Below are 27,195 nucleotides of genomic sequence, written 5' to 3' on the forward strand. Positions count from 1 at the left end.
GGTGCTGAGCCTTTCGCAGGGTGGAGCGCTAATTGCCTGGGGACTCGAACTAAAGGCGTCAGCTAACGCGCCGTGCTTGTGCAGGAGTCCCTGCTAGAGGGAACCGCGACAGGGAGCCGGGCGCAAAGCGTCCCGGAACCAACGGCGGGCGGCGGGGAGTCGGTCCGCCCGGGCTCGGGGAGGCGCTCCGGCGGCGTGCGGCTCCGCCCTCCACCCGCCTCCACAGTTAATAGTCCGGAGCCAGCGTGTCGGCGTGTGTGGTTATGCCGCTCTTTCTGGCTGAGAGGACACAGCGGCGTCCTGCCCTGGCCTGAGCGATGCTAAGAAGCTGCGCTACGCGCCTGCGCGCTCTTGCTGTTCCGCCTGCGAGGAGGCCCAGAGCAGTGTGGGTGAGTCCCAGGTCGCCCCGGTGAGGGTGCGAGCGGGAGGGACAGCGATCCTCTGCTGTAACGGGCACCGGCTCCTCAGCCCTGAGACTCAAATCGGGAGGATCGGGAAGGGAACGTAACTCGAGGTTGAGATAGGTCAGCAGGGATAGGACCGCCACTGCTACTGAAATAATAATAATGGTTAGCAAGATCATCCAGAAAAGCCGTGAAAGAGCCAGCCATTATAGACCGCTGGAGAAGAGCACTTACCCTTTCCAGGATCTAATCCTGATGGTCTCTGATTTATTATAACCAACAGGGGAAAAGGCTTCCCACTGTCAGATAATCAATTATGCCCTCTCTAGCCCATTTTCATCATCTTAGAGGATGTTATAAGGTTAAATGAGATAATGCAAGGGAAGCGTATAGCATGCCTGGAATGTAAGTCTTAAATAATCCCCTGCCCTTATTTATATCCCTACTTTGTTTCACTGATGCAGTCAGTACTTGTTGAGCTCCAACAATATTCCAGGCATTTTTATGCTCAGATCCGCAGAGTCCCCCCAAAACCAACAAGGAGACCGAGTCCCATTTGTAAAACCAAAGAGCCTTTATTCTTATTCAAGTTCGAACCCCGACTCTCCTGTCCAGCGCATTGGCATGAGCAGAGAACCCCCGAGGTCAATTGGGGTGGGGTTTTTTATAATAGCAGAGGTTGAGGTGAGGGATTTCTAAGGTTGAGCACCCGTGATTGACTGACATTTGTCTAGGGGTGCCCTGGTGAAAAGGGGATAGGTATGTGCTGTACTAAGGGACATCAGATGATCCTATCTGCAATGGTTGGGACCATCCTTTGGATGGTCTGTTCCTGGGTGGTGTCTGAGTGGTCTCTGTTGAGCCTGTCATGGCTGGGCCCTACAGGCATAATTGGCCATTGATAAGAAGTAAGACATATTACAGTTAGGTAAGAAAAAAGGAAAAAAAAAAATTCCTCCTAAGGATTTTATGGTCTAGTTTGGGAGAATGGGGTCAGTTTGCTAAATTCAAATGCCTCAATTTTTGTTAAAATAAATGACTGAGGGACAACAGGGAACAGCTCTCCACTGAGCAAGAACTGAAAGCGAACTTTGATTGTTAGATGGCTGTGGCATCTCTCTCAAGCTGCTGCAGCTTCCTGCTAGATTGAAAGTGGGCGCTGAAGGTGTAGCTCAGTGGTGGACACGGACACACACGTACACACAATTTTAAGAGAATAATGAATGCAGATTATTAATCAGGTACCATCTTGCCCACTAGAAAGGAAAATGCACTGTGCTAATTATACAACCACAAAGGTGAATTAGTTTCTTTAGTTACACGTTGGTGCCTGGCAGTCTGTGCTGTAAACAATTAAGCGTTAGTATTTATAGGCTCGACATCTTTAAGGAGGCATAAAAGGCCATAACTTTTCTTACAAGTCCAACCTTGATAAATCTGTAACTAAAGATCAAGCATGACCTTTCCTCTACTGAGAACAAAGGGTAACGACCCTTGGATTCATCCTTCAGTCACAAGTGTGCAGTAGGTTTACAAGTGCATTTACGGCAAGTAGCTCTTAGTTCTCGCCTCTTTGAACTGAAAGCTGAGTGGTTTTGTCCATCTAAGGTAACTCAGCATCCCTCAGACCCATTCTCTCTGACCCACACTTCCACCCTCACAAACACCTTTTTCTTCTAACCTTGCCATCAAAGCCACAACTCTGGAGTCACCCAAGACTCTAGTACTTTCTGTTTCCTGAAGTCAGTAACTCCCGTTTCCCTGGGTTCTGGTGCTGACTGTCACTTGAACCTTTTCTTCTTATTCCTCCGTACCTAACTCTGCTGTGGACCTTCTGACCTAGACCTTTATAACGATCTCTGGCCGCTTTCCCTTTCCTTCTCATTGTTTTTTCACTTGATGAAACTTTCTGAAAACCAATGTTGTTTCTTTGCTGAAGGCTCATCATGGAAAAAGGCATTTCAACACTCAAGTATCGCCTTCGTGGAATGTCTTTTACTTAAAAAAAGAAGAAAAATAGTTTTAAATTTTCTGTGTGTTGTCTCATGTGCTACTCATGTTCTTCTGTGATATATATACAGAAAGGATTTTATTATTACTATAATTACATATTATGTTATACATAATATTTAAATATACATCAGTCTTTGTCCTTGTGCTACCTAAAATCACCTTTCACACTAATTCTTTAAACCATTGATTGACCTAGAAGGTTAAATTTAAGACCTGTGGTGTGATCCGCTTGTTTTGTCAATCTAGTGTGTTATGTAGTCTTTTTAGCCTCTATGTCTTTGCTTAGTGTAACCCTAGTTCTCACCTTCACGAGCTTTAGCTGCAAGAAATTACTCTGGGTGTGTTGTTTTTGTTGTTGTTGATGTGTGTTGTTTGCTTATTTGCTTTTAAGTATTCCCTGAAAGCACTTGTCTCTCTGTCTGTAGTAATATTTCCAGATCTGGGGCTCCTAACACCTGCAGGCAGGGCCTAGATCTTTTCTTTTTGTCTTTCCTGTCCCTGGTATAAAAACAGGCCACATTATAGAACTCAAGAAAATTTTTTGAATTATGTTTAAAAGTTAAAATCAGACTGGGTATGGTGGAATACACCTTTGATTCCAGCACTTAGGAAGCAGAAACAGGCAGAGCTCTGTGTGTTCCAAGACAGCCTGGTCTATGCCAGCCTGGTCTACAAAGTAAGCTCCAGGCCAGCCTGGTCTACAAAATGAGGCACTGTCTCAAACAGAACAGCTACATAGTGAGACACTGTCTCAAAAAAAACAAAAAACAACAACTTACATTGGTAGGAGAGCCCAGGAGTTCTTATGATTACTAAAAGACTTCAATTAACTGTATTTCACTAGCCTATAAAAGGATATTAGAACTGTTCCAAGCTGGGGCTTCCTATTTAAGAGATCTGAGTGGAGCCAAGACATTTTGAAGACGCCATGACTAAGGCCCCTTATAGAAAAAGGCATATATTTGGGGTTTACAGCTCTGGAGAGCAAGTTCATAACCATCATGGTAGGAGGCATGGCTGCAGGCAGGCATCGTGCTGCAGCAGTAGCTGAGACCTTATTTCCTTACTGCAAGTAGGAGGCAAAGAGAGTTAACTGGGAATGATGTGAGCTTTAAAGTCGCAGAGTCCTCCCCCAATGACACACCGCCTCCAATAAAACCATACCTCCTAATCTTTCCCAAATAGCTTTACCAACTGGGAACCACATATTAAAATATATGAGCCTGTAGGGTCCATTCTCATTCAGTCACCCTGCTCTTCCAGAGTACCTCATGGGATGGCTCACAACTGCCTGCAGCTCCAGCTCCAGGTGAGCCAACACCGTCTTCTGGTATCCACAGGTACCTGCACACACATTGCCTACACTCACAAAGACACGTACACAGAAATGAACTGAGCGTGGCCATTTGAGTGTGTAACACTGTGGCAGGTAGCGATAGTAGGATCCCCAGAGCTTTCTGGCCACCAGCCTAGTTCCAAGTTCAATGAAAGAGCCTATCTCAAAGGTATAACAGAGCAGGACGTGAGATTTCCTTCACATGTATGTCAAGCACACCCAAGCAGACACATGCACATATACCATACGTCTACACACACATATGGTAATAAGACTAAGAACACAGAAAAGTGAATACTAAATCATTTTAAATGGCAACACAGAGAAATTTATTTCTCAGATTAAGAGTATATTAAGGAAACTTTTATTTGAAGAACTCTGGGAATTAAAAAAAGCTAATGTCAGCCGGGCTGTGGTGGCGCACGCCTGTAATCCCAGCACTTGGGAGGCAGAGACAGGTGGATCTCTGTGAGTTCGAGGCCAGCCTGGTCTACCAAGGGAGTTCCAGGACAGGCTCCAAAGCTACAGAGAAACCCTGTCTCGAAAAACCAAAAAAAAAATAAAAAATAAATAAAAAATAAATAAATAAAAATAAATAAAAAAAGCTAATGTCATAGAAGCAGAAAGTACTGGTTGCTAGAGACTAGAAAGGGGAGAGATAAGTAAGGGTGGAAGGAATATAGAGGCTGAATAACCAATATCGAAATATAGTCACATGAGTATAAACACCACAGCACAGGTGGGTGGTGGTTACAGTTTACAGTGGTTTATTATGTAGAGGTATGTTCTTGGGGGGGAGGGTCAAATTGGTATCCTACCACTGAGCTGTATCTCCAAGCCCTATTATAGAGTTGTGTGGCGCACTCATCACATTCGTACAGAACCCAGGGCAGGCTGTCAGGTAGCCCTCCTTTATCACTCTGCACCTTACTTTTGCCTTAAAACAGAGGCTTTCATTGAACTAGAAACCGGATATTTTGGCTAGGCTGTCTGGCCACCAAACTCTTGGGGATCTACCTGTCTCCACACTCTCAGTGCTGGGGTTACAGGCACATTCAGCCATGGCCAGCTTCTGTGGGTGCGGGGATTTACACTCAAGTCCTTGTGCTTGCAGACAAACACCTCTCACCCACAGAGCCATCTCCAAGCCGTCGCCCCAAACCCCTACTATATAGTTTATACAGGAAAAGAAAGGCACTTGAAAGTTACTAGAACGAAGAAATGTTAAATGTTTAAAGAGATGAAAATGTGCCAGGAATGGTGACACACACCTTTAATGCCAGCACGGGAGACAGAGATAGGTGGCTCTCTGAGTTCAAGGTCAGCCTGGTCTACACATTGAGTACCAGGCCAGGCAAGGTTACATATAGTGAGACCTATCCCGAAGTAAATCAATAAGAGAGACAGGGTGGGGGTACTGTGCTTGCAAAATGCAAGTTGGGTAAAGGTACCTGCTCACAATCCTCTAGACATGAGTTTGATCCCACAATAGAAGAAGAGAACAGTTTCCTGCAAAGAACTAGTATGGTGTGATGCACAGCTTTAATCCTAGCACCAGGGAGGCAGAGGCAGGCAGATCTCTGTGAGCTCAAACCAGCCAGATCTACATAATGAATTCCAGGCTATCCAGGTATTGTGGGAGCTGCAGGTTGCATTCCGCCACCCAGCTCCCACCACCGGCTAGCTTTACCCAAAATAACAACACACAAACTGTATTCTTTTAAACACTGCTTGGCCCATTATATCTAGCCTCTTCTCGGCTAACTCTTGCACCTGGACTAGCCCATTTCTAATAATGTGTGTAGCACCCCAAGGTGCGCTTACCGGGAAGATTCTAGCCTACGTCCATCCTGGGTCGGAGTTCATTGCATCTGCCGCAGAGAGGGAAGCGTTGCTTCTGAGCTCACTTCCTCTTCCTTCCAGCATTCTGTTCTGTTTACTCCACCCACCTATGTTCTAAGCTATGAGGCCAAGCAGTTTGTTTATTACTTAACCAATGAAATCAACAGATATATGACACTCCCACATCATTGCTTCATAGTGAGACCTGATCTTATAAATAAATAATAAGACTCTCAGGCTGGACACAGTTGTACATACCTGTGATTCCACATTTGGGAGGCAGGAAGATCACAGATTTTAGGCCGGCTTGGGCTATATAGCAGCACCCTGTCTCAAAAACAAAATGAAATAAAATTTTTGTTTATTTTGTGATTGTATTTTAAATACATTTCTTCCTTTCATTTTACACTGTAAGCCCTCTCATATGATATAGCATGAATTCTAATTGGTCTTAATAATAAAAACCCAGAGTCAGATATTGGGGGGCGGGGGATGAAAGCTGAACGATCAAAGAAGCAGAGTAGCCAGCCATTAGTTCCTATCTCTATGAAATTCTCAGACCTAATGGGGTATTCTGTCTCTACAAGTCATCAGACTGAATGCTCTAAACTCCTGCCTCTTTCCGCCTTATATTCCTCTCTCAGCCCAGCCACATCACTCCTGTCTCCACCTCCCTAGTGCTGGGATTAAAGGCACGGGATTCCCGAGTCTTGGGATCAAGACCTCTGTTTCTTTTTTAGACTGATACAATTTTGTGTAGCCCAGGGTGGCCTTGAACTTACAGATCAGTCTGCCTCTGTCTCCCCAGTGCTGGGATTAAAGGTGTGTGCCACCACTGCCTGACCACTATGGCTAACTAGTATGGCTAGCTTTGCCCTCTGATCTTAAAGCAAGCTTTATTTGTTCGATGACAAACTAAATATCACCACAATATACCCTCTTCCCTCTCCTTTAAATTCACCTCTTTTATCATCAGTTGTTCTTGTATGCTTATATGTATTTATATATGCATACATAATCACAGATCTAACTGTCAAGTCCATATAATATTACTAGTATGCATGTTTCAGCACTGACTGTTTGGGACTGGACAACCAATTGGTGTGCTCTTCCCTGGGGAAGACCGCCTCATCCTCCCAATCCCAGCTTTACTCAGTTGCCTGTAGTTCTCTGTGGAGGGTTGAAGCCTCTTGGGCTGGTCTCTGTGTAGTTTAGCATGTCCATTGCTGTCATCCTTGTTCAGCTCACATTGGGCAGTCATGTTGAGGCAACATTACTGCTATATACTAAGAAACACAACCTCATGGCAAAGTCCTGGATCCTCTGGCTTTTGCCCTCTTTCCACTCCTTTAAAACTTTTCTCAGTGAAAAGTAAAAGAATAGATAGAGCGTGATTGACTCTTCTGGTGGTCCACCACCCAACTTCCAAATAAATCACACATGGACACTTATTCTTAGTTATAAATGCCTGGCCTTAGCTTGGCTTGTTTCTTCCCAGCTTTTCTTAACTAATTATTCTACCTCTTGCGTGGGCTTCTTACTCCGTGACTGGCTAAGTGGCTGGTCCCTGTCGTCCTCCTTCCCTTGTTCTCTCATTGCTCCTTCTCTGCATCCAGAGATCTCCTATTTATACTCTCTGCCTGCCAGCCTCCGCCCCTTCACCTCCCCCCCCCCCCCCCCGCTCTTGTCTCACTATTGAATATTTAGCACTTTATTGGGATCATCAGGTGTTACAGGCAGGCAGAGAACCACAGCTTTACATTTGCATAAACAAATGCAGCATAAACAACAGTCACACACCTTAAAATAATGTTCCCCAACAAACAGAAACTTCAGTGGGCATGAGCAGTATAAAAAGAGGGAAAAAATCTGCTGAATGATGTTTACAATTTTGGAACTATGCAAGGTTTTTGCTGCCAGAGGCTTGCCAGGAAAAATATAAAGTGAACTACCTTGGCAGTGTAAACCAGGATGCAGAGCAGTGCATGAAAAGAACTTGCAGGAAATGCATCAATATTATCCCACAATTTTATTTACAGGGAGAAATAATGGGCAGAGTATTTTTCTGCCTTTCCCAGTTTTTCTGTCTTTCCTAGATTATCTAAGCTGGGTTCTGAAGGGATAAGCCGGTCAAAGAGGCATAGAAAATGAAGTTACTTATCCTGAGCTACAGGCAAAATGTTATTTCTGTTTGTTTTCTCGTTTCTCTAATACCACAAAATCAAGTACTTCCATCTCCATGGAAGGGTTGTTGTTGTTTTGTTTTGTTTACATTTTATTTTTTAATAGAAGTCGGAGGACAACTTCGTTAGTTCTCTCCTCCCACTATATAGGTTCCAGGGATCTAATTTAGGTCATCAGGCTTGGTGCAGACGCCTTTACCCAGTGAGTCATCTCACTAATCCAGTGTTTGGTTTCATAGAGTGCTGGGGACAGGCTCCCTCTGTTCTTCCTATTGAATCGGGACTGGAGCCAACTAAGGCATCAGCGGAAGTCAGTTCTTCCACCAGAGAGTAAGCATGGTGTCTTGATGTCAGGAGTGTGGTCCAAGTCAAACATACATTAATCAAGATGGATTGATAACGGTGACTAGAAGGAGAATGCCACATGGTTGATGCCTTCTTTAATGTTAACTGTCCTGAGATTTCTGCTGGCCTCCCCTGTCTGCTCCCTATGAGCATCTGTTTTGTGCTCCTTCATAGATCACACTCTGTCTTCCTGGTCCTCTACATCTCGGATGTTGACTGGAATGGTGGCAATGCTCAGTGCTCCAGAGAAATAGCATGAGTGACAGTCATGGTTACCATGACACCAGCCTCTGTCTCTGAGCTTTCTCCTTGTCCCTCTTGTATTCTTTCTTGTAAACTGTCATTTACTCCATGGTGCCATTCATACACCAGGGATTGGTATAGTGTTTATCCTATTCCTTCATTTGCTTTATGGAAGTAGTCTCTGAGTTCTGCTTTATGATCTAATAATTCTTGCTGAATTACCCCAATAGCCTCCAAGTAGAATCCTCCATGCAATCTTGAACATTACCATTCTCTTTCCTATTATGGCCAAATCCGAGCATGTCACTCCCTGCTTAAATAATCAGAGAGTGCTGCAGATACGACTCAAACCAGTTAGCTTAGCATTGAGGCTTTGCCTATACCTCCGTATCCTTCTGCTCCTTCTCTTACACTGTGCCTAGCTTCTTTTAGACCTTAATTTTATTATCTGTACAATGTGGACAATAGTTCCTATTGCATAGAGTAAATAAAAACTTACGTTTGCACACATTGATTTTGTTGTTGCTATTTGGTTGGTTGGTTTTATTTTTATTTTTATGCTACTCTTTCCAAATGGCTAGTCTCTACTTATCAATATTCAGGTCAAAAAGCCAAATACTAGCATTCCCTTGTGTTCCAGCTTCCTGTGTGTCATAGTTAGGGTCTCTATTGCTATGAAGAAACACCATGGCCACAGCGACTATTATAAAGGAAAACATTTAATTGGTGTGGCTCACTTACGACCATTATCATCATGGTCGGTAACATGGTGATGTGTAGTCATACACGATACTGGCAGAGTTGCCGAGAGTCCTACATCTTGCAGGCAACAGAAAATGATCTGGACACTGGGTGGTATCCTGAGCACAGGAAACCTTAAAGCCTACCCCCAAATGTGGTGACACATTTCCTCCAACAAAGCCACACCTACTCCAACAAGGCCACACCTCCTAATAGTGCACTCCCTATGAGATTATGGGGGCCAATTACATTCAAACTAACACCCCGTATGTATTTCACCTGTCCATCTCTCTATTTCTGATGACTGGCTCACCTGGGCTTAATACTATCTCTACCAGTAACGAGCTGAGAGAAGTTGGGAAAACCGTTGACCCTCTGTCATTCTGTCATTTCTATGAAGGGGTGGAGGTCTAATGAGCTCTGAAGTTCCCAGCCATTTTGAAGTGATCATCTTCTAGCAGTAAGAAAAGCAGCACAGTAGTCTTAGGAGGTTGTAGAAATATGAAATAGCACATACCTCCTATTCCTTTTTGTCTTTTAGAGGTTATTTTCCTCTGAGAAAGTCATTCCCAAGGACTATGGTCTCCCAAACCCCAGCTGGAGCAAGGACCTAAGACTCCTCTTTGACCAGTTCATGAAGAAGTGTGAAGATGGCTCCTGGAAACGTTTGCCCTCATACAGACAAAATCCTACTCAAACCCTTAAAGACTTCCAAACCCGTTTTGTTGGTAAGAACAGCCACTTTCCCATAAATAATATTTGAACATCAATGTAAAGTGTAACAGATTGAAGCACTAATTATTACTTAAGAGAAGGAAGAGCCAGACATGGTAATTTTTCCATGTGTATAATCCTCTCAGTAGGCTGAGGCAGAAAGAGCATAAGCTCAAAGCCAGCTTGGGTCACACTGTCCCGTTCATGACCAGCAGTGGCTACGTAGTAAGACTCCATTTCAGAGTGGGGAGGAAGGAAGAAAGGAGTGTCAGGAAACAGAGCAAGGAGGGATTGAGAAGAGAGAAAGAAAAAGTAAGGGAAATGGGAAGGAGATTAGGAAGAGGGGAAAGAAAAAAAGCAATAGTACAGTGGGTTCTATAGTCCCTACTTTTATAGGCCAGAAATCTCATGAAATTTTGTGAATTGTGGGAGAAAATAAAACATATCAAAAATAAGATGATCCCAGGTGGTGGTGGCGCACGCCTTTAATCCCAGCACTTGGGAGACATAGACAGGTGGATCTCTGTGAGTTCGAGACAAGACTGGTCTATAGAGCTAGTTCCAGGACAGGCTCAAAAAGCTACACAGAGAAACCCTGTCTTGAAAAAACAGAAACAAACAAACTAAAGATCTTAATTTTAAGACAAGCAGTGGTGGCTCACACCTTTAATCCCAGCACTCGGGAGGTAGAGGCTGGTGGATCTCCTGAATTTGAGGCCAGCCTGGTCTACAAGAGCTAGTTCTAGGACAGCTAGAACTGTTACATGAGAAACCCTGTCTCGAAAAACCATAAAAAAAAATCCTCCCAACCTAGAATCTTGAAGCTGACATCACCAATCTCTTCTCTCTCTTTACTTCAAAATCTGGGCTCTTCCCTTTGATAAGATCAGAACGCTTGAATTATGCTTTGCCTTAGTTAGGATTACTATTGCTATGATGAAACCCCATGACCAAAAGCAAGTTGGGGAGGAAAGGGTTTATTTGCCTTCTACTTCCACACTGTAGTCCATCACTGAAGGAAGTCAGGACAGGAACTCAAGTAGGACTGGAACTTGGAGGCAGGAGCAGAGGCCATGGAGGGGTGCTGCTTATTGGCTTGTTCCCCATGGCTTGCTCAACCTGCTTTCCTGTAGAACACCAGGCTAAGGGTGGCATCATCCATGAGATGCTGGACCCTCCCCCATCAGTCACTAATTAAGCAAGTGTCTTACAGAGGCATTTCCTCAACTGAGGCGCCCTCCTCTCTGATGACTCTAGCTTATGCCAAGTTGACATAATAGCTAATGTTAAGCTGACATAAACTAGCCAGCACATCCTCTAATCTCTCAGACTTCAGACCCAAAGACTACCTCATGCCTAACACTCACAAATTACACTTCCCATCATTCTGGGTTGTTTGGTTTTATTTTTAACACGCTTTGTATTAAATAACTATTTTAATTAATTCTCTGAGAGTTTTACACAATATTTGATGACTTCTAATTAGCCCTTAATGTTTCCTGGCAGCCTGTCCCCGTTTCCCTAGTCTACTGACTGGGCTTTTCTGGATGCCTGTGTCCTGCCTCCTTTCCACTCACACCTCTAGTTCCTCCCCCTCTCACTCTCAGCACTAAATAAAGGTGGAAGCCAGCAGAAGGGCATTTCCAAGTTCTCCTCACTTCTTGTCCCCTCCTTCCTGTCCCCGAGCTTGATCTGCTTCTAGCCTGCATGAATGAACTGACCATGAATAAAGGTGGTTGTGCCGTGTTCCCTTCCCTTGGCCTGCTTGTGACACTGCTCCCTGCCACACCTTTCTCAGAAACAGGTAGACCTGCCTCAACTGTGTACTCGTCCTAGTGTCCCGGGGCCACCCCAACACTCGGCCACCAGACTCTCGTGGGTGCACCCATTTCTCAGTACATAATACTCTCTATCATTGGACGCCCCTTCAGTCTCATGGCCTTAGGAGCCACTGAAAATATGATCATTGGAACTTCAGGTCCTGGCTTGCTTTCTGTTGCTGTAAACGCCATGACTTAAATCAAGTTGAAAAGGAAAGGGTTTATTTTATGTTTACTGTTTACAAGCCAGTTATGAAGGGAAGCAAGAACTCAAGCGGGAACAACAGAGGAAGGCTGCTTCCTGGCGACTTACTCTGCATGGCTTGTCCAGCCTGTTTTCTTATACCACCCAGGACCCAGGGGTGCCACCGCCCCCGTAAGCTGGGTCCTCCCCAACCAATCACTAATCAACAAAATAGCTCTCAAGCTCGACTAGGGGCAGAATGATGAAGGCTGCCCCTCCGTCGTTAAGGTTCCTCTTTCTGAATGACTTTAGCTTGTGTCAGATTGACAGAAATACTAACCACCACACTTAGTCTCACACGTTTAGGTTGAAATTCTGGGGTTCTACACAGCATAGAAATCTGTGTGAGTTTGGGTAAAATACTTTACCCTCCCATGCCTTGGTGTTCTCATGGCTGAAGGAATAAATGAAACAAAAGTCAAATTAACCAAGAATAGTTGGTCATTTTCAGATTTCTGTTTCTTCAGCTGCAAGCCAAGAATTATTCTTTTATCAATAAAGGGAAAAGTTAACTCTTAAGTAAGTTGCATTATTAAATTTCAACTATTACAAATTACTTAAAAGTAACTGTCCATGCTGGGTATGGCAGAGGATGCCTATCGTTTTGATACTCAGGTGGCTCAGACAGGAGGATGAGAGTTTGAGGCCATCCTGGGCTACACGGTGAGACCCTGTTCTAACTGAAACCAGTCCCACTCCAGTCCACAGGATTAACTGCTAGATGACTTGGCTAGTGTGCCCAGAGCCCTGGCTCTAATCGCTAGCACTATAAAAGTAGTGTTGTTGTTTTTACTACAGTTGTTCTGACATCACACGATTCATTGAATGCCCTTGACTGGATGCAGCCTGGCTTCTACCTGCTCGGCTTTGTGGGAATGATATATGCATGGAAACTGATACTGATCTGCATGCCAATTTTGGTGGGCACTATTCATTTTATAGTGTAAAGTTGGCCTCCATCAGAGCCCTCCTCCCACCAAGAGTGCCAATCTCCCGGTGTTCCTTTACAGCCGGCAGCACTCTTCAGTCTGAGGCTTTAACCCAAATGTGAAACCCTGGGAATCTTGTCAAACAGCAGATTCTGCCTCAGTTAAACAGGGGTAGACGCTCAAATTCTCTTAACAAATGTGTTTTACTTATTTTTCCCATGTTTATAAGTTACCTTACAATTTGATAATCTTGACCAGAAATGTTAAACTCTTAAGTTGATTTCAGGAGCCACCATAGTTCTTACACAAAGATGATTTATTAGGCTAAACTATCTCTGTTTCTAATTCAGGATAGCAGGGTAAATTCACATCTGCCAGGAAAACCATTTCCTTTCTGTCGGATTATTCATTCTTGCTAAATTCCATTTAAACCACACTTGAGCCCAGAAGAATTCACTGCTTCGCTCAGTTTCCTGCCATATTCACTAATTGTTGTGTGTATGTAGGTACTTTGGTTTTTTTTACTCTGCCCATGTATGTTTGCATATATGTTTTTTTTGCTGTCCCAGAAAGTTTGTGTTCTGTTATATTCTGTTAATTTTGTTTGTTTGTTTTAGTTTTAGTTTGTTTTGAGAGAAGGTTTATGCAGTCCAGACTGGCCTCAAACTCACCACGTAGCCAAGAATGGCCTTGAACCTCTAATCTTTCTGCTTCTATCTCCCAAGTTCCAACATCACAGCCACACAATACCACACACCGTTTCACGTGGTGCTGGGGCTTGGGAACCCAGGGCTTTGAGCCTGCTAGGCAAGCACTCTGCCAATTAAACTGCATCTCTAGCCACTGTTTCTGTGACCTTTCCATTCCTCTCTTTGGTATTCCAATCAGTTATCTACCCACATATGATTTTAGCAGGGCACGGGTGCTTAGTTCTGTCATGGTGTTTTTCTATCTGTTTTTTGCCCTCCTGTCCCATACCCTTATTTTCTTTTCAGATCCCAGGTTTATGAATGAAGAACAAGTGTCAAAGGCCCAACAGTTCAGTAGAAGCTTAGAGGAAGGCCTGGGGTTTGAGTATGTGATGTTCTATAATAAAGTGGAGAAGAAGATGGTTTGTTTGTTTCAAGGAGGTCTTCACCTGCAAGGGGTACCTGGGTAAGAACTATCCTAGCAGCATGGAGCAGAAAGAGTTTTATTCTCACATATTCAGGGACTACAAAGACAACATTAAAATGGCAATATAAATATATATTTATTGGTATAGAAAGATGCTTATAACACACTAGTTGAATATTATCTATGTTGGTTAAATTTCAAAATTTTAACATAGTATTAAATGATGCATATAATATAGAACATAGAACAGCAGAGTATGGTGGACACGTTTACAGTGATTTGCTGTGACTTGATGGTAGTAGTAAGGGTTTAAAGGTTTCTTCCTTTTATTTATCTGCACTTCCTAAACTTTAAAGATTCCTTTTATTATTACTTTAAACTAACTCTGCGTGCGTGTGTGTGTGTGTGTGTGTGTGCACATGTGAGTGCCGGTACCAACGGAATCCAGAGGTGTCCGGTCCTCCTGGAGCTGGAGTTGCAGGTAGTTGTGAGGCACCCAGTGTGGACGCTGGGAACTGAATTTGGGTGCTCTGTAAGACTATGTGCTCTGAACTCTTGAGCCCCACTTTCTAAACTTTTAAATGTTTCCTAATTAAAGTTTAGCTTTTCATTCTATAATATGATTAGTACCAAGCTCCAGTTTTATTAAAAGTATCCTTTCTGCTAAGAATAAAGTAAGGAGATGTGTGTGTACATATACATATACATATATATATGTAAACATTAAATACACGGAACATGAGGTAAATGTATAAAGACACTTGAATAGGAAATAGCCTCTCAAGATATAAATTATTAATTTCCTAACCTTCTGAAAGTTTCTCTTCTGCTGCTGTTGTGGCTAGATTTGTTCATGGAGGTGCCATTGCAACTATCATCGATGTTACTACTGGCATGTGTGCAATTGCTGAGGGAATTGCCATGACTGCCAACCTCAACATCGACTACAAAAAGTAAGTCCATGATAGTTCTTATGTTCTTAAGTCAGATTCTCCAGCAGCAGATCCTGAGTCAAGGTGTATGTCTGTTACTATCAAGGAAGTGCTCCCAAAGGACTTAGCAAGGGAGATGAAGAAGCAGGACAGTGAGGAAGCTACCAAGCCTCAGCTTTCAAAGTTCTACAAAGAGTAGCTTCCACCAAACTCACAAAGAAATTCTGGGAAGAGAGAGTCATGCTTCAGAATCATTCATTCCGTCAGTAACTGGAATCTATGCCAGTTATAGGATGTGGGCTGCCCTGGCTCTCTGTTTGAGTAAAGCATCACCCAGGAAATAATTTATTTTTATTTTTTATTAATTGTATATATGTGAGAAAGGGGTACATGCCATGTTGTGTGTATAGAATCAGAGGGCAACCTGTAAGAGTCAGCTGTCTCCTTCTAGCATGTGGACCCCACAGATTAAACACAGCCATCAGGCTCAGCAGCAAGTACCCCAGCCAGCTGAGCATCTACTCAGTAAGATCTGGATGGAGCCCAAATATCCCCTACATATTAAAAATAAGAGAAAGGGTTCTCATAACTTTACGCAGAGAAATGGAGTGGAAATAAGATGAGTTTGATATGCGTTAGAGTCACCATCCAGCTACACTCCCACACCAGACAACAGAACGGCTTCTAGCAAAGAATAGAGAATGAGCTGAAGGTCAAAAACAGTGTAAGAACAAAGGCTTCAGAATATGAAGGGAAGCTTGGGGGTCACTACCACAAACATAGAGTATGTAAGTTACTAAACATCCCCCCTCTACATATCACAAAAGCCGTGTTACCCGAGTACTAGCTTTTGGAAGCCGTGCTTCATAGATGTTAAATTATTTTTTATAGATAATGCTTAGGTGTATTAGACTAGTATCGTCCTATAGAAAAGTTTATTTCAGAGGTCAGTAGACATTTTCTGTTAATATTTTATATTTGTGGTCTGTGTAGTGTGTGACACAGCTTTTCAACCCAGCCATGAAAGTACAGGAGCAGCTATAGATAGTACATAAGAATAACTGTGTTCCAGTAAAACTAACTTAGAAAGAAGAGGAGCCAGTGGGCTGTAGTTTGCCAAGCCCAGAGGTTCAATTGGAAAAAAGACAGAACCGCTTGCCTTCTTCTGTAGTTCCTTCTATCCCTTACCTTCCCTCAAACAAAAACAGAAATGTTATTTTCATTTCTTCCTCTCTAGTGGCCAATAATGGTAACTTCAACTTAAAGTTAGGCAAGATTGGAATTTATCATCTAAAAACAGCCAGGAAAGGATGTCCTCAGCCATTCAGGCCCCCACAGATGTGGGTCTACATCTGTTCTCTTGCGGATATCCAGTTTTCCTATTTGTTAAAGAGATTGTATCTTACCCATTGTGTTTTCTTTACACCCTTGTCAGAGGTCACCTGACTGTGAGGTTAGGTGGTTACTCAGTTGGAAAAGTTCTCGCTGTGTGTGCAGAGGGTCTGAGTTCAGAACCCCAGCACCCTCTGTAAGAAGAAGTTAGGCACAGCACCACATGACTGCGATCCAGTGTGGGGAGGAGGATGTGGGGGCACCCCTGGGGCTTGCCGACCAGAGAGTCTAAGCAAGTCAGTGACCACTAGGTTCAATAAGACCCTGAATAAAATGGAGAATGGCCCCCATTTTCTCCATGCAGTCTCTCACACTCAGATATGCTCACCACACAGGAACATAGACTGTATGTGAGTAGGTTTGTGTCTGAACCCAGTGTTCTGTTCCTTTGACTTATATGCCAGGACTGTGTTTTAATTATCTGGCCTTGTAAGGTATCCTGAGATCAAGTAATATTTGACTCAGCTTTCTTCTTTCTCAAGATTGCACTAATGGGTCTGGTTCTGTTCCCACACACGTCTCAGAATTGCCTTTTAATTCTACAAGGAAAAAACAAAACAATGACGCTGGAACTTTATGAGGGTTGCAGCTTTTTCACTTTTAAGAAGCAAAACCTCACCTTAGCCATCTCAGTTTCCAGCCAGCCAGTCTATCTGAACTATTTCGTTGTCTCTAAATACATTGAGGGCAAAACAGTTAAAAACTGATGGTACTGAAAGGGGAGGTGTCTGAGCCTATAACCTCTTCATAACATATCAGGCCAGAAGCTCGCCTGGAGTTCCCGATTCTATGTGGCAGAAAATAAATACTCAAGGATATTCTTCAGCATAAGCAGATTCTACATCAAATACATACGTACATACATACATACATATGTACGTAATACATACATAAGAGTGAGTATCGGGCTGGAGAGACAGTTCAGCAGTTACACCCATGGCCTCCACAGGCACCTTTACATACATGGTATACACCTGTATAGACATATAAACAGAAATAAATGATGAAAGTACTTTTTTTTAAAAGTTTTAAAGATTATCAGCAAAAGCAACAACAAACTTAGATCCTCAAAGACTATGTCCTCATGGGATAACCAGATGCACACAACCATGTGAGACACTCAAAGACTTTAGCTGTCCTTATAAGATAACCAGATGCACACAACCATGTGAGATGCTCAAAGACTTTAGCTGTCCTCATGGGATAACCAGATGCACACAACCATGTGAGATGCTCAAGGAAATGAAAGGAAAAAGAAAGTAAAGATTATTAATTAAATTTACTGTGGAATTCAATATAACTTTGATGTGAAGGCAGAATTATTTAAAGAGCAAAGGGGCTTAGTTAATGCAACTGAAAGTGGCCAGAAACATAGAACTAAGGAAATGAACCTGCAGTCACAATGCCCGTGGAGCTCAAAACCTTTTCTTTGAATCTGTTTAGAAAGCCAGGCCGGGCAGAGATGGCACACACCTTTAATCCTGGAGCTCAGAGAGCAGAGGCAGAGGTCTCTGAGTTTGAGACCAGCCTGGTCTCAGAGTGAGTTCAAGGCCACCAGAACATACAGATAAACTGTGTCTCAAACCACTCTCTCCTCCCCCCCAAGAAAAGAAGGAAAAAGAAAGTCAAAACCACAGCCCAAGCTTTCTGTCCATTTTCCTGATAAAGGTGCATCACCTGTGGCATGTCCATCTCTAACCGCCACACGAAGGCTATGCCAGTGAATCCTTAGCGCCTGGGAAGTCGCTCTTTAATGCTTGTCCACCACAGTTCCTTCTCTTTGAGAGAAACAGGAATGGGTGGGGGCATCCCTAGCTGTTCTTTTGTCCCCTGGGAGTTTAGGTCACATTTGTTCTTTCTCTACCTTTCAGCAGTTTAGATCAGCGAGTAGCAGTTGGCCTCACACTCATCAAGCTTGCTCCTCTAAAATGTACAATTAAATCCTGCCTGTGTTTGCTCTGAAAATCCACGCATGTCCTTTATCATCTCACAGCCCAGTGAAGCCTCAAATCTCTCCTCACTACAGACAGTCCTCCTCTGTTGAGATTTGTTCCAGATTCCACACGGAGCTGGTGTGCTCAGTGGTGGTGGTCAGCGATACTCACCCACTCCACTGTCAATGAGACATCAAGTATATCCCACAATTTTATTAACATGTCCACTGCAGTTAAACCAATTGCAGATACACCAAGTGTAAATAAAAAGGAGAAGCAGAATCCAGTCAGATTGACATGGATTCAATTTGATACAGCATTGGCTACTCTTTGACCCTCAGATGGCTCATCCAATAAGAGATGAGAACAGTTTTTCTAGAAGGCTGTTAGGACTACTGATGTGTTCAGAGCTGGCAATTTAATATGTTTAGTGGTGGTTTGGAATCATTTTAAGAGTAAGGGGAGGGAGAGATGTTTTGAATCCAGTATAGAGAGAACAGGAGTTGAGATATAATGGGAACAGATCAAAACTCTAATAAGAAACAGTAGAAAAAATTGGTTTAAAAAATACAATAAATATCAATCAGGATAAATGACAGTAAGGCATTATATTATTATAGAGAAGTTAGCTATACAGTTCTAAAAAGCACCAGACACAGAAGAGCACACGTAGGAGAGCTGTTTCCGGAAGCAAGAGGGCGCCATTACCTTAGCAATAAACCTACAGCAACAGAAGAGGCTCAGCAGCATACTAGGACGCAAGAGGGCGCCATTACCTTAGCAATAAACCTACAGCAACAGAAGAGGCTCAGCAGCATACTAGGCCAGCTAGGAACTGTGCGTCCAGCATGCCAAAGTTCAGAGGGCAAAGTCAAGTTGTTTTCATTGAGCCAAAAATTGAGAGAGGTTATGAAAACACATGGTCCGTGTGCCGGACATGGGGCTCACCAGCAAGGCTAGGTCTACATCTGGAGAGCAGCAAGAAGCTGAAACACTGAAACAAGACAGAGCTGGGGAGAAGGCAAGCAATGCCTTGTATTTTTCAGTAGGACAAAAATTAAAGTGAGTGATAATTAATACAAAAATCAATAGAAAAGTACAAACAAATAGGAAAATAACTCAATTTTTGAAACAAGAAAAAAGATGTGAATCAAAGAAAAAGCAAAGTAAGATAGTACCAGAAATAAGTCAGTGCACTGACTGACCAAACATCAGTCCAAACACAGGTTATAAGATTGAAATTAATGTAAAAAGCTGAGAAGCATATGAAACATTTAAAAACGATACAGAAAAAAAAGGGGGGTTTTGGGGTTTTTTTTGTTTTTTTTTTTTTTTTTTTTTTGGTTTTTCGAGACAGGGTTTCTCTGTAGCTTTGGAGCCTGTCCTGGAACTCCCTTTGTAGACCAGGCTGGCCTCAAACTCACAGAGATACTCCTGCCTCTGCCTCCCAAGTTCTGGGATTAAAGGCGTGCGCCACCACCGCCCAGCAAAAAAAAAGTTTTTTAAGTTGTTGTTTGTTTGTTTGTTTGTTTTTTGAGACAGGGTCTGTTTGTAAATAGCCCAGGCTGGCCTAGAATACCATACATAAACCAGACTGGCCCAGAACACCATACATAAACCAGACTGGCCTAGAACACCATACATAAACCAGGCTGGCCTAGAATACCATACATAAGTCAGGCTGGCCCAGAACACCATACATAAATCAGGCTGGCCCAGAACACCATACATAAACCAGGTTGGCCTAGAATACCATACATAAGTCAGGCTGGCCCAGAACACCATACATAAATCAGGCTGGCCCAGAACACCATACATAAACCAGACTGGCCCAGAACACCATACATAAACCAGGCTGGCCTAGAACACCATACATAAATCAGGCTGGCCCAGAACACCATACATAAACCAGGCTGGCCTAGAACACCATGCATAAATCAGGCTGGCCTAGAACACCATACATAAACCAGGCTGGCCTAGAACACCATGCATAAATCAGGCTGGCCTAGAACACCATGCATAAATCAGGCTGGCCCAGAATACCATACATAAATCAGGCTGGCCTAGAACACCATACATAAACCAGGCTGCCCTCAAACTCACAAAGATCCTCCAACCTCTGCCTCCTGAGTGCTGGGATCAAAATTGTGCACCTCTGTGCCTAGCCTGACACAGAAAAGTTTTAAAGAAAGGAAAATACATGAGACAAAAACAATCAGAAGAAAACTGAGATCAGCAAAAATCAACTGTACCCCAAAAAACAGTAGTAGTAGGTACAGAGAAAACAGGTGGGCATGGCAGGAGTCCGTCATTCCAGAACTTCTCCATTAAAGGAGGAGGCAGAGATAGGCTCACTGGGCAGTGCACAGGCCAACCAGCCTGGAGATCCTACCCTAGCAAGGCAGGAAAGAAACAACTTCCAAAAGTTGTCCTCTGACCTCCCTTGCAAGCAAGCAATCCTCATGAAACATCAATGTCTGCCCTTACATATTTACACACACACACTTACACACACATACACACACACACAATAAGTAGATAAATAAATAGACATTTTAAAGGGGGACTGGGTAGGTGGGTCAGAGGTTGAGAGCACTTACTGCTATGGCACAGGATCTGAGTTCAGTTCCCAGCACCCGCATTAGGTAGTTACTATCTGTAACCATGTCCGGGGGGATCTAGTATCCTCTTCTGGCCTCATTGGTGAACTGCACTCACCTGCACATACTATCACACAATTAAACAAGCATAATTTAAGATCTTAAAAAGAAATTTTTTTTTTTTTTTTTTTTTTTTTGGTTTTTCGAGACAGGGTTTCTCTGTGGTTTTGGAGCCTGTCCTGGAACTAGCTCTGTAGACCAGGCTGGTCTCGAACTCACAGAGATCCGCCTGCCTCTGCCTCCCGAGTGCTGGGATTAAAGGCGTGCGCCACCACCGCCCGGCTTAAAAAGAAATTTTAAAAAATAGAAAGAGATGCTGGACAGGTAAGAACACCAGATGTCCCCAGGACCTTGGCAGATGTTGAATAGACACCAATAGAAGAGCAACGCCTGGCATCTCCATCAGCGGGGTCAGGAGAGCTGGTGGAATGGCCTGTTAAAAGGTGATGGGAGGGAAGTTTGGGCCGGGGGCAATCACAGTGACAACTTCCTGTGTCATCCACATGGTGGTGCTGTAGAACAGAGGACATTTCCATGTTCTATGTTTTACATCAACCAACAGAACTCTGACCTTCAAAGAAAGTTCTTTCTCATTGTGGTGCTCGACCTCCAGGATTCCCCAAAAGATTAGCCACTGTCACATATAGCTATCGAAGTCTAAATATAAGTTAATTAAAATGAAATAAATTGTAAGATTCAGTTTCTCATTTATACTAGCCACATTTCAAGTGGTCAGTAGCCACATGTGACTACCACATTGGACAGCTCAGCTACAGAACACTGGCTTAGAATAATAAGGTTGTTGCTGGCAAGTACTCTAAAAAAAAGTCAATAAGAAAAATTTTAATTATATGTATGTATTTATTATGTCTAGGGTGGGGTACACATAGCATGCATGTGGACGTCAGAGGCCAACTTTCAGGGACTGAACTCAGGCTTGGCTACAAGATTCTTTTACCTACTGAGTCATCTAACTGGCCCAAGAAATTCTGAGGATAACAGACACTGGCAAGGACTGTTCTCACCGCTTTCTGCCACTAGCATCAGACTAGGCTCTGGATCTCCGGATGGAAAGTCTGCCCGAACAGCTGGAATCCTGGCCTGTGGACTGGAGCCCAGAAGGGCAGTCTGGGAGCTTATGCCCTAGAACGCCCTGCAGGCAGGAGTGTGGGAGAAAGGAAGCAGGAGGGACGGAGACACTGTTGGTGTCAGAGCCCTTAAGGGATGTTCCAGCTGAGACAGCCAGCACTCTCTAGCATCAGTGTGTATCCACCCTGTTGTGCACCTGGTGGTCAGCCAGTGTTACACAGATTTAACAAAAAAAAAAAAAATGGTTTTTTTTTTTTTCTCCCTTCTGCAGACCTATTCCCCTTTGTTCTGTTGTGGTGGTAACCAGCCAACTTAGTAAGACTGAAGGAAGGAAACTTTTTATTTCCTGTACTGTTCAGAGTGTTGATGAGAAGACGTTATACACACAGGCAACAGGTGAGAAACTGCACTGTCTCTAGGCTGGGAGGTTGGCCTGGCTTGGGGTTACCTCTGCTTTCATTTCAGAACACACAAAACAAGTTCAGTGTTTAGGAGTTGAGTGTTTGAGACAAGGGTAGCCTGGGATGGCTTTGAAATTGTCACAACGGATAACCCTGAACTCCTGATCCTGCCCCCTCCACTTCCTGAGTTCTGAGTGTGGCTTGAACCACCCGCCACACCTGGCTTAGGTTGGTTGGGTTTTGTTTTTAGTTTTGTTTTTGTTTAAGGAGGAGAGGTTCAGTGCTGGATCAAACCCCATGGCTTTGTACACACAAGGCAAGCACTCTGTCACTGAGCTACATCCCCAGCCCCGTAGCTAAAGGCATTCTTACATGCTGCTAGTGAAGGACTATTTGCCAATATCTGTTACAACTGGAGGTGAGAGAACATTTGATCCGACTCCAGGACTGTATCTCATACGTAACATAGGAGGTTGCTACGCTTTAGGACTGTGCATCCCTCACTTGCAACTGCAAAAGAATACGCAGAGCATTGACCCACTTCCGCGGAAAACTGGCTAAAGAACTACAGCTCTTCCCCAACTTATGCTGTGAAGCAAGTTCACTAACATATCCTGGGTGAGAGCCAGAGAGGGCATGGCAGAGATCTAAGTCAGTATCACTGGCGTAGAGAGAAAGGCAGAAGTCCTTCCATTTCTCCCCATTCCTCCCCTTCACTTGCCCTTGCCTCCTTCCTCCTCTCCCTCCCTGTGTTTATTGTAAGAGCCATTATGTAGACTTAGATGAGGTAAGCCCAGGGACAGGGAGACGAGCAGCAACCGTGGCCAGCAGTGTCAGAGCCTGGACAGGACAAGGAGGATATATCACAGGGAGCAGCCCGTCACAGGATGCCAAGACCCAAGGAAGGTGTGCCTGGAGCATGGCAGCAGTGGTGGGCGCAGGCTCACTCTGACACACAGTCACAGAGAGGGAGAAAGTCGTAATTAAATCCTGAGCTTGCACGGGACATGTGGGTTTTCCCAGTCTGTTGTTCTCCCAAATAGTGTAATAACTTTTGAAAAGTCATTTTATGCACACGTTGCTAAATTATTCTCTAATAGTTTAGAGAGAGATATACATTTGTGCCAATTTCACAGTTTTTCTATAAACTTGAAATTACTCCAGAGTAAAGACTCTGAAATGGGAGGAAAGGCAAATGTCTGCAATTCTTTGCACGTACATAGACAGCTCTTGGAAGGGCACAGAGACTATTCTGGAAAGGGGACCAGGTGGGCAGTTTACTGTAGGCCCTGTGCATATCCTGAGAGTAAGACATGAGAAATGATTACCAGGAAGGGAGTTGAACTTAATGGATCCCAAAACTTAAAAGAAGCCCGATTTATCAAAAAAAAAAATTCAATATTTGGTATAAAACTGAATTTTTAGTTATGATGAGAAAAGAAACCACAGCCTATTTCTGCTGACTTAGAGATGCAGGCTCCTTCCTGCTGAGCTCTCCGTAGGCAGCAAGCCAGAAATCCCACCTAGAAATGTCTCCAGCTCTAGGTACATTTCCCTTTACCTTTAGTGCACTTGTTTATGCTAATCATAGTTCTTGAGTTATGACACGGTCCCCACTGGAATATAGCTGTTCATCTTTTATTTATTCATCTACTAAATTTAATAGTAAATAATACCCTAGGGCCTACCACCAAATAGGAATCAGACTCAATCGTATTTTATCTCTACATACCCCATCTTTTCTTCCTGTTTAATGAAAACTCTGATCTTGAATTTAGTAGCTTGTATTATTTTCTAGCTTCTAGATTTTATTTTTAAAATTTCCTTAAGAATGATTGAGTATACCAGGTGTGGGCGTGCACACCTTTAGCCCCAGTAATCAGGAGTTAGAGGAAGGCAGATCTCTGAGTTTGAGGCCAGCCTAGTTCTAATACAGCCAGGGCTACACAGACAAACCCTGTCTCAAAAAAGAAAGGAAGGAAGGAAGGAAGGAAGGAAGGAAGGAAGGAAGAAAGAAAAATTGGTTCATAATCCGGCATTCGGGAGTCTGAGGCAGGAGGATTATGAGATTAAAGCCAACATGAGCTATATGGTAAGACTCTCCCTCAAAAAAGAAAGAATAACGCACATCTAAGGGGTATGTTCATCAGCTGTTCATTGTTAACTTTGTAGAAAGAGATTATGATGTGTGGCTTCTCTGGGTTTGGTTTTTATTTAACTGTACATTGCTGAGATTCAGCCCCAGTCTGAGCTGTGCGGTCCCTTCTTTCACTTCCAAGTAATGCCCCATTAGCCATCCCACCACAGTGACTTGGCTCGTCTAATAATGGGCTCTGCCCCTGCTGGGCGTGTTCTTGTCTGTGCCCTCTGCGTGGCAGGAGCTTGGCATCTGCCTAAAAGCAGAGTTTCTGGATGTATAAATGCTCCGCTTTGCACGGGAGCCCCCCTTGTCGTCAAAAGCTGTCCCCAAATGTATGACGTTCTTTTGATCCCTGTCTTCTCTAGCAGTTGACATTTCCCAATATTTACCAAAAGGCTTTTAAAATACATCTTTTTATTCCTTTTTGAGACAAGGTCTCACTCTGTAGACCAGGCTGGCCTCAAACTCACAGAAATCCACCTGCCTCTGCCTCCCAACTGCTAGCATTAAAGGTCTGCTTCACCATGCCTGGCTAAAATGGAATCTCAGTGTCATTTAGATTTACATTTACCAGGTAACCTATAAAGTTGAATATCTCTTCATATGTTCATGACCATATTTCTTTCCCATTGTGTGAAATTCCTGTTGGCTCATATTCTCTTTTTTCTTGTTTTCACCAATTTCCAGGAGTTCTATAGTTACTTTTGGTTAAGCCTATGTTGGATAGGTAGACACTCCATACATCCTCCAGTGTGTAAGATGGTTTTATTTGCTCTAAAGCATCTCTTTATGAACAGAAGTTTGTAATGTTAGTGTATTCCGGTTAGTAGATTTTTTTTTCCTTTATGAGTAATGCTTTTCATACTCTGTTTAAAAAGTTCACTTCCCCAAAGTGTCAGCTTTTCACGAGAACGATGGGTAAGGAGAGGAAGATGGCATAATGGTCTGAATCCACAGTCAGTTTGCAGACCATTCCAAGTCTTTCTTTTCTAGATTGCTTCTGGTGCTATGATAAAACGCCATGAGCAAATGCAGTCTAGAGAAAGGAAAAGTTTACTTCAGCTTACTCTTCAGGCCACAGTCTACCATTGAGGGAAGCCATAGAGGACACTGCTTCAGTAAGCAGGCTCCTGCCTAGCTGCCTTAGGCAGCCCAGAACTGTCTGCTCCCATGGACCAATCTGATATGGGTGAGCCCTTAATTGAGACACCCTTCTCGGGTATCAGGGCTGTCAGGTTGACAGTTAAAGCTTGTTAGCACGCTCACAAAACCTTCCATATCAGTTGGCTCAGTTAATTGTCATCTCCCAGGCTTCCTCTTGATAGAAGTATTAATGAATCATGAAGTAATGGAGGACCTGGTAAAGGGGAAGGAAGGTAATGACTTTGACAGTCAAAAATTGATTTGTTTACTTTTGAGACAGCGTCTGACTGGCATGGAACTCACTATAGAGACCAGACTGGCCTTGTACTCACGGAGATCCACCTATCTCTGCCTCCCTCCCATGTGCTAGTATTAAGTGTGTGCACTACTACCCCCAGTCAAAAGTTAGTTAAGTTTTCTGAGAAACGAGAGTAGAAAGATAAAGATATAAGCAATCCCTTCCTACTGTCTTCCTGCTTGGCCTCATCTAATGGAAAAGAGTTGACTTACAATCATCTATTGTTTTGTTGGTTTAGCTTTATTTATAAAACTGGATCCTGACAAACGTTTGACATAAAGAACTTCTGTTGAACTCCACACTGTGCTGCATGAAGTCCCTCCCACCCAAGCAGCACCGGTCTCCACTCCTGTCCCAGCTGCTGAACCCCCAGTGGAAAGCCTGCTCTCACGGACCCTTCAGAACAGCCTCTAAAATACAGGGCTGCAGGAACTCGCTGTCTGCCTTTCAGACTTGGCATAAGAAGCACTCCCTGGAAGAGTCTCAGCACTCATGTGTCCCTAGGACAAATGTCCTGAAATATGAACAGACGTCAAAGCTGACAAGCCCAGTACCTGCAGACTGGAGCAAAGGATTGCATTGAAACTCACTGCAAACATGGAAATGGAGTGGTGTGTGTGGAGTGTGTGTGTACACGAGCACAGACTGCGTGTTACAGAGAGGTTTGTTGTTTGTGAACAAACGTCTTTCCAGCCATCTTAGGGAACACAGCTCATTCCTATGGGAATGGATCCACACCTCTGTTGTCTAGGGTCCTAGAGATTAAACCGTTGTTCATTTTTCCTCAACCTGTGCTATTGTATCGTACATCACTGTGCTGTCATCACTGGGAGAAGGCTGTGAGCTTCCTGGGACTAGAAGCTAGGTGTTTAAACCAACACAGACTTCACTGTCATAGTCCCAGAGGCCAGACATCTAAAGTTAAAGTGTTAACCAAACCTTGCTCCTTCTGAAGGTTGTGGGCGGGAGCTATTTCACATCTCCTGGCTTCTACCAAGAAAGCCTCCAGCATTCCCTGATTTTTAGACACAGCATGGTTTCCCATTATATCTCTCCATCATATTCTTTCTGTGGTCCCTGATTCCAAATTTCCCTTTGAAAGGATTGAAAGGGTTTATTTATTTATTTTTCTCTCTCCCTTTCTCTCTCTCTCCCTCTCTCTCTCTCTTTATCTGTGTGTGTGTGTGTGTGTGTGTGTGTGTGTGTGTGTAGGTGCTCAAATAAATTGGGAGATTAATGTGCTAGAAAACATATTTACTTCTCGTTTTTACGTTTA

General features: G+C 43.5%; 1 protein-coding gene across 1 annotated transcript; it reads left to right on the forward strand.

Annotated features, from left to right (window-relative positions):
- Positions 1-26,707, forward strand: LOC121450787 (acyl-coenzyme A thioesterase THEM4-like). The gene is made up of 6 exons (XM_041656080.1): positions 1-389; positions 9,649-9,835; positions 13,810-13,969; positions 14,776-14,883; positions 22,209-22,333; positions 26,158-26,707. The coding sequence occupies exons 1-6, from the start codon at positions 318-320 to the stop codon at positions 26,196-26,198; spliced, it is 693 nt and encodes a 230-aa protein (XP_041512014.1). The 5' UTR covers positions 1-317; the 3' UTR covers positions 26,199-26,707.
- Positions 26,708-27,195: the final 488 nt, after the last annotated feature.

This window comes from Microtus oregoni, unplaced genomic scaffold, assembly GCF_018167655.1.
Source record: "Microtus oregoni isolate MIOR12 unplaced genomic scaffold, Mior012 000007F_ref0000211, whole genome shotgun sequence".
Classification (NCBI taxonomy): domain Eukaryota; kingdom Metazoa; phylum Chordata; class Mammalia; order Rodentia; family Cricetidae; genus Microtus; species Microtus oregoni.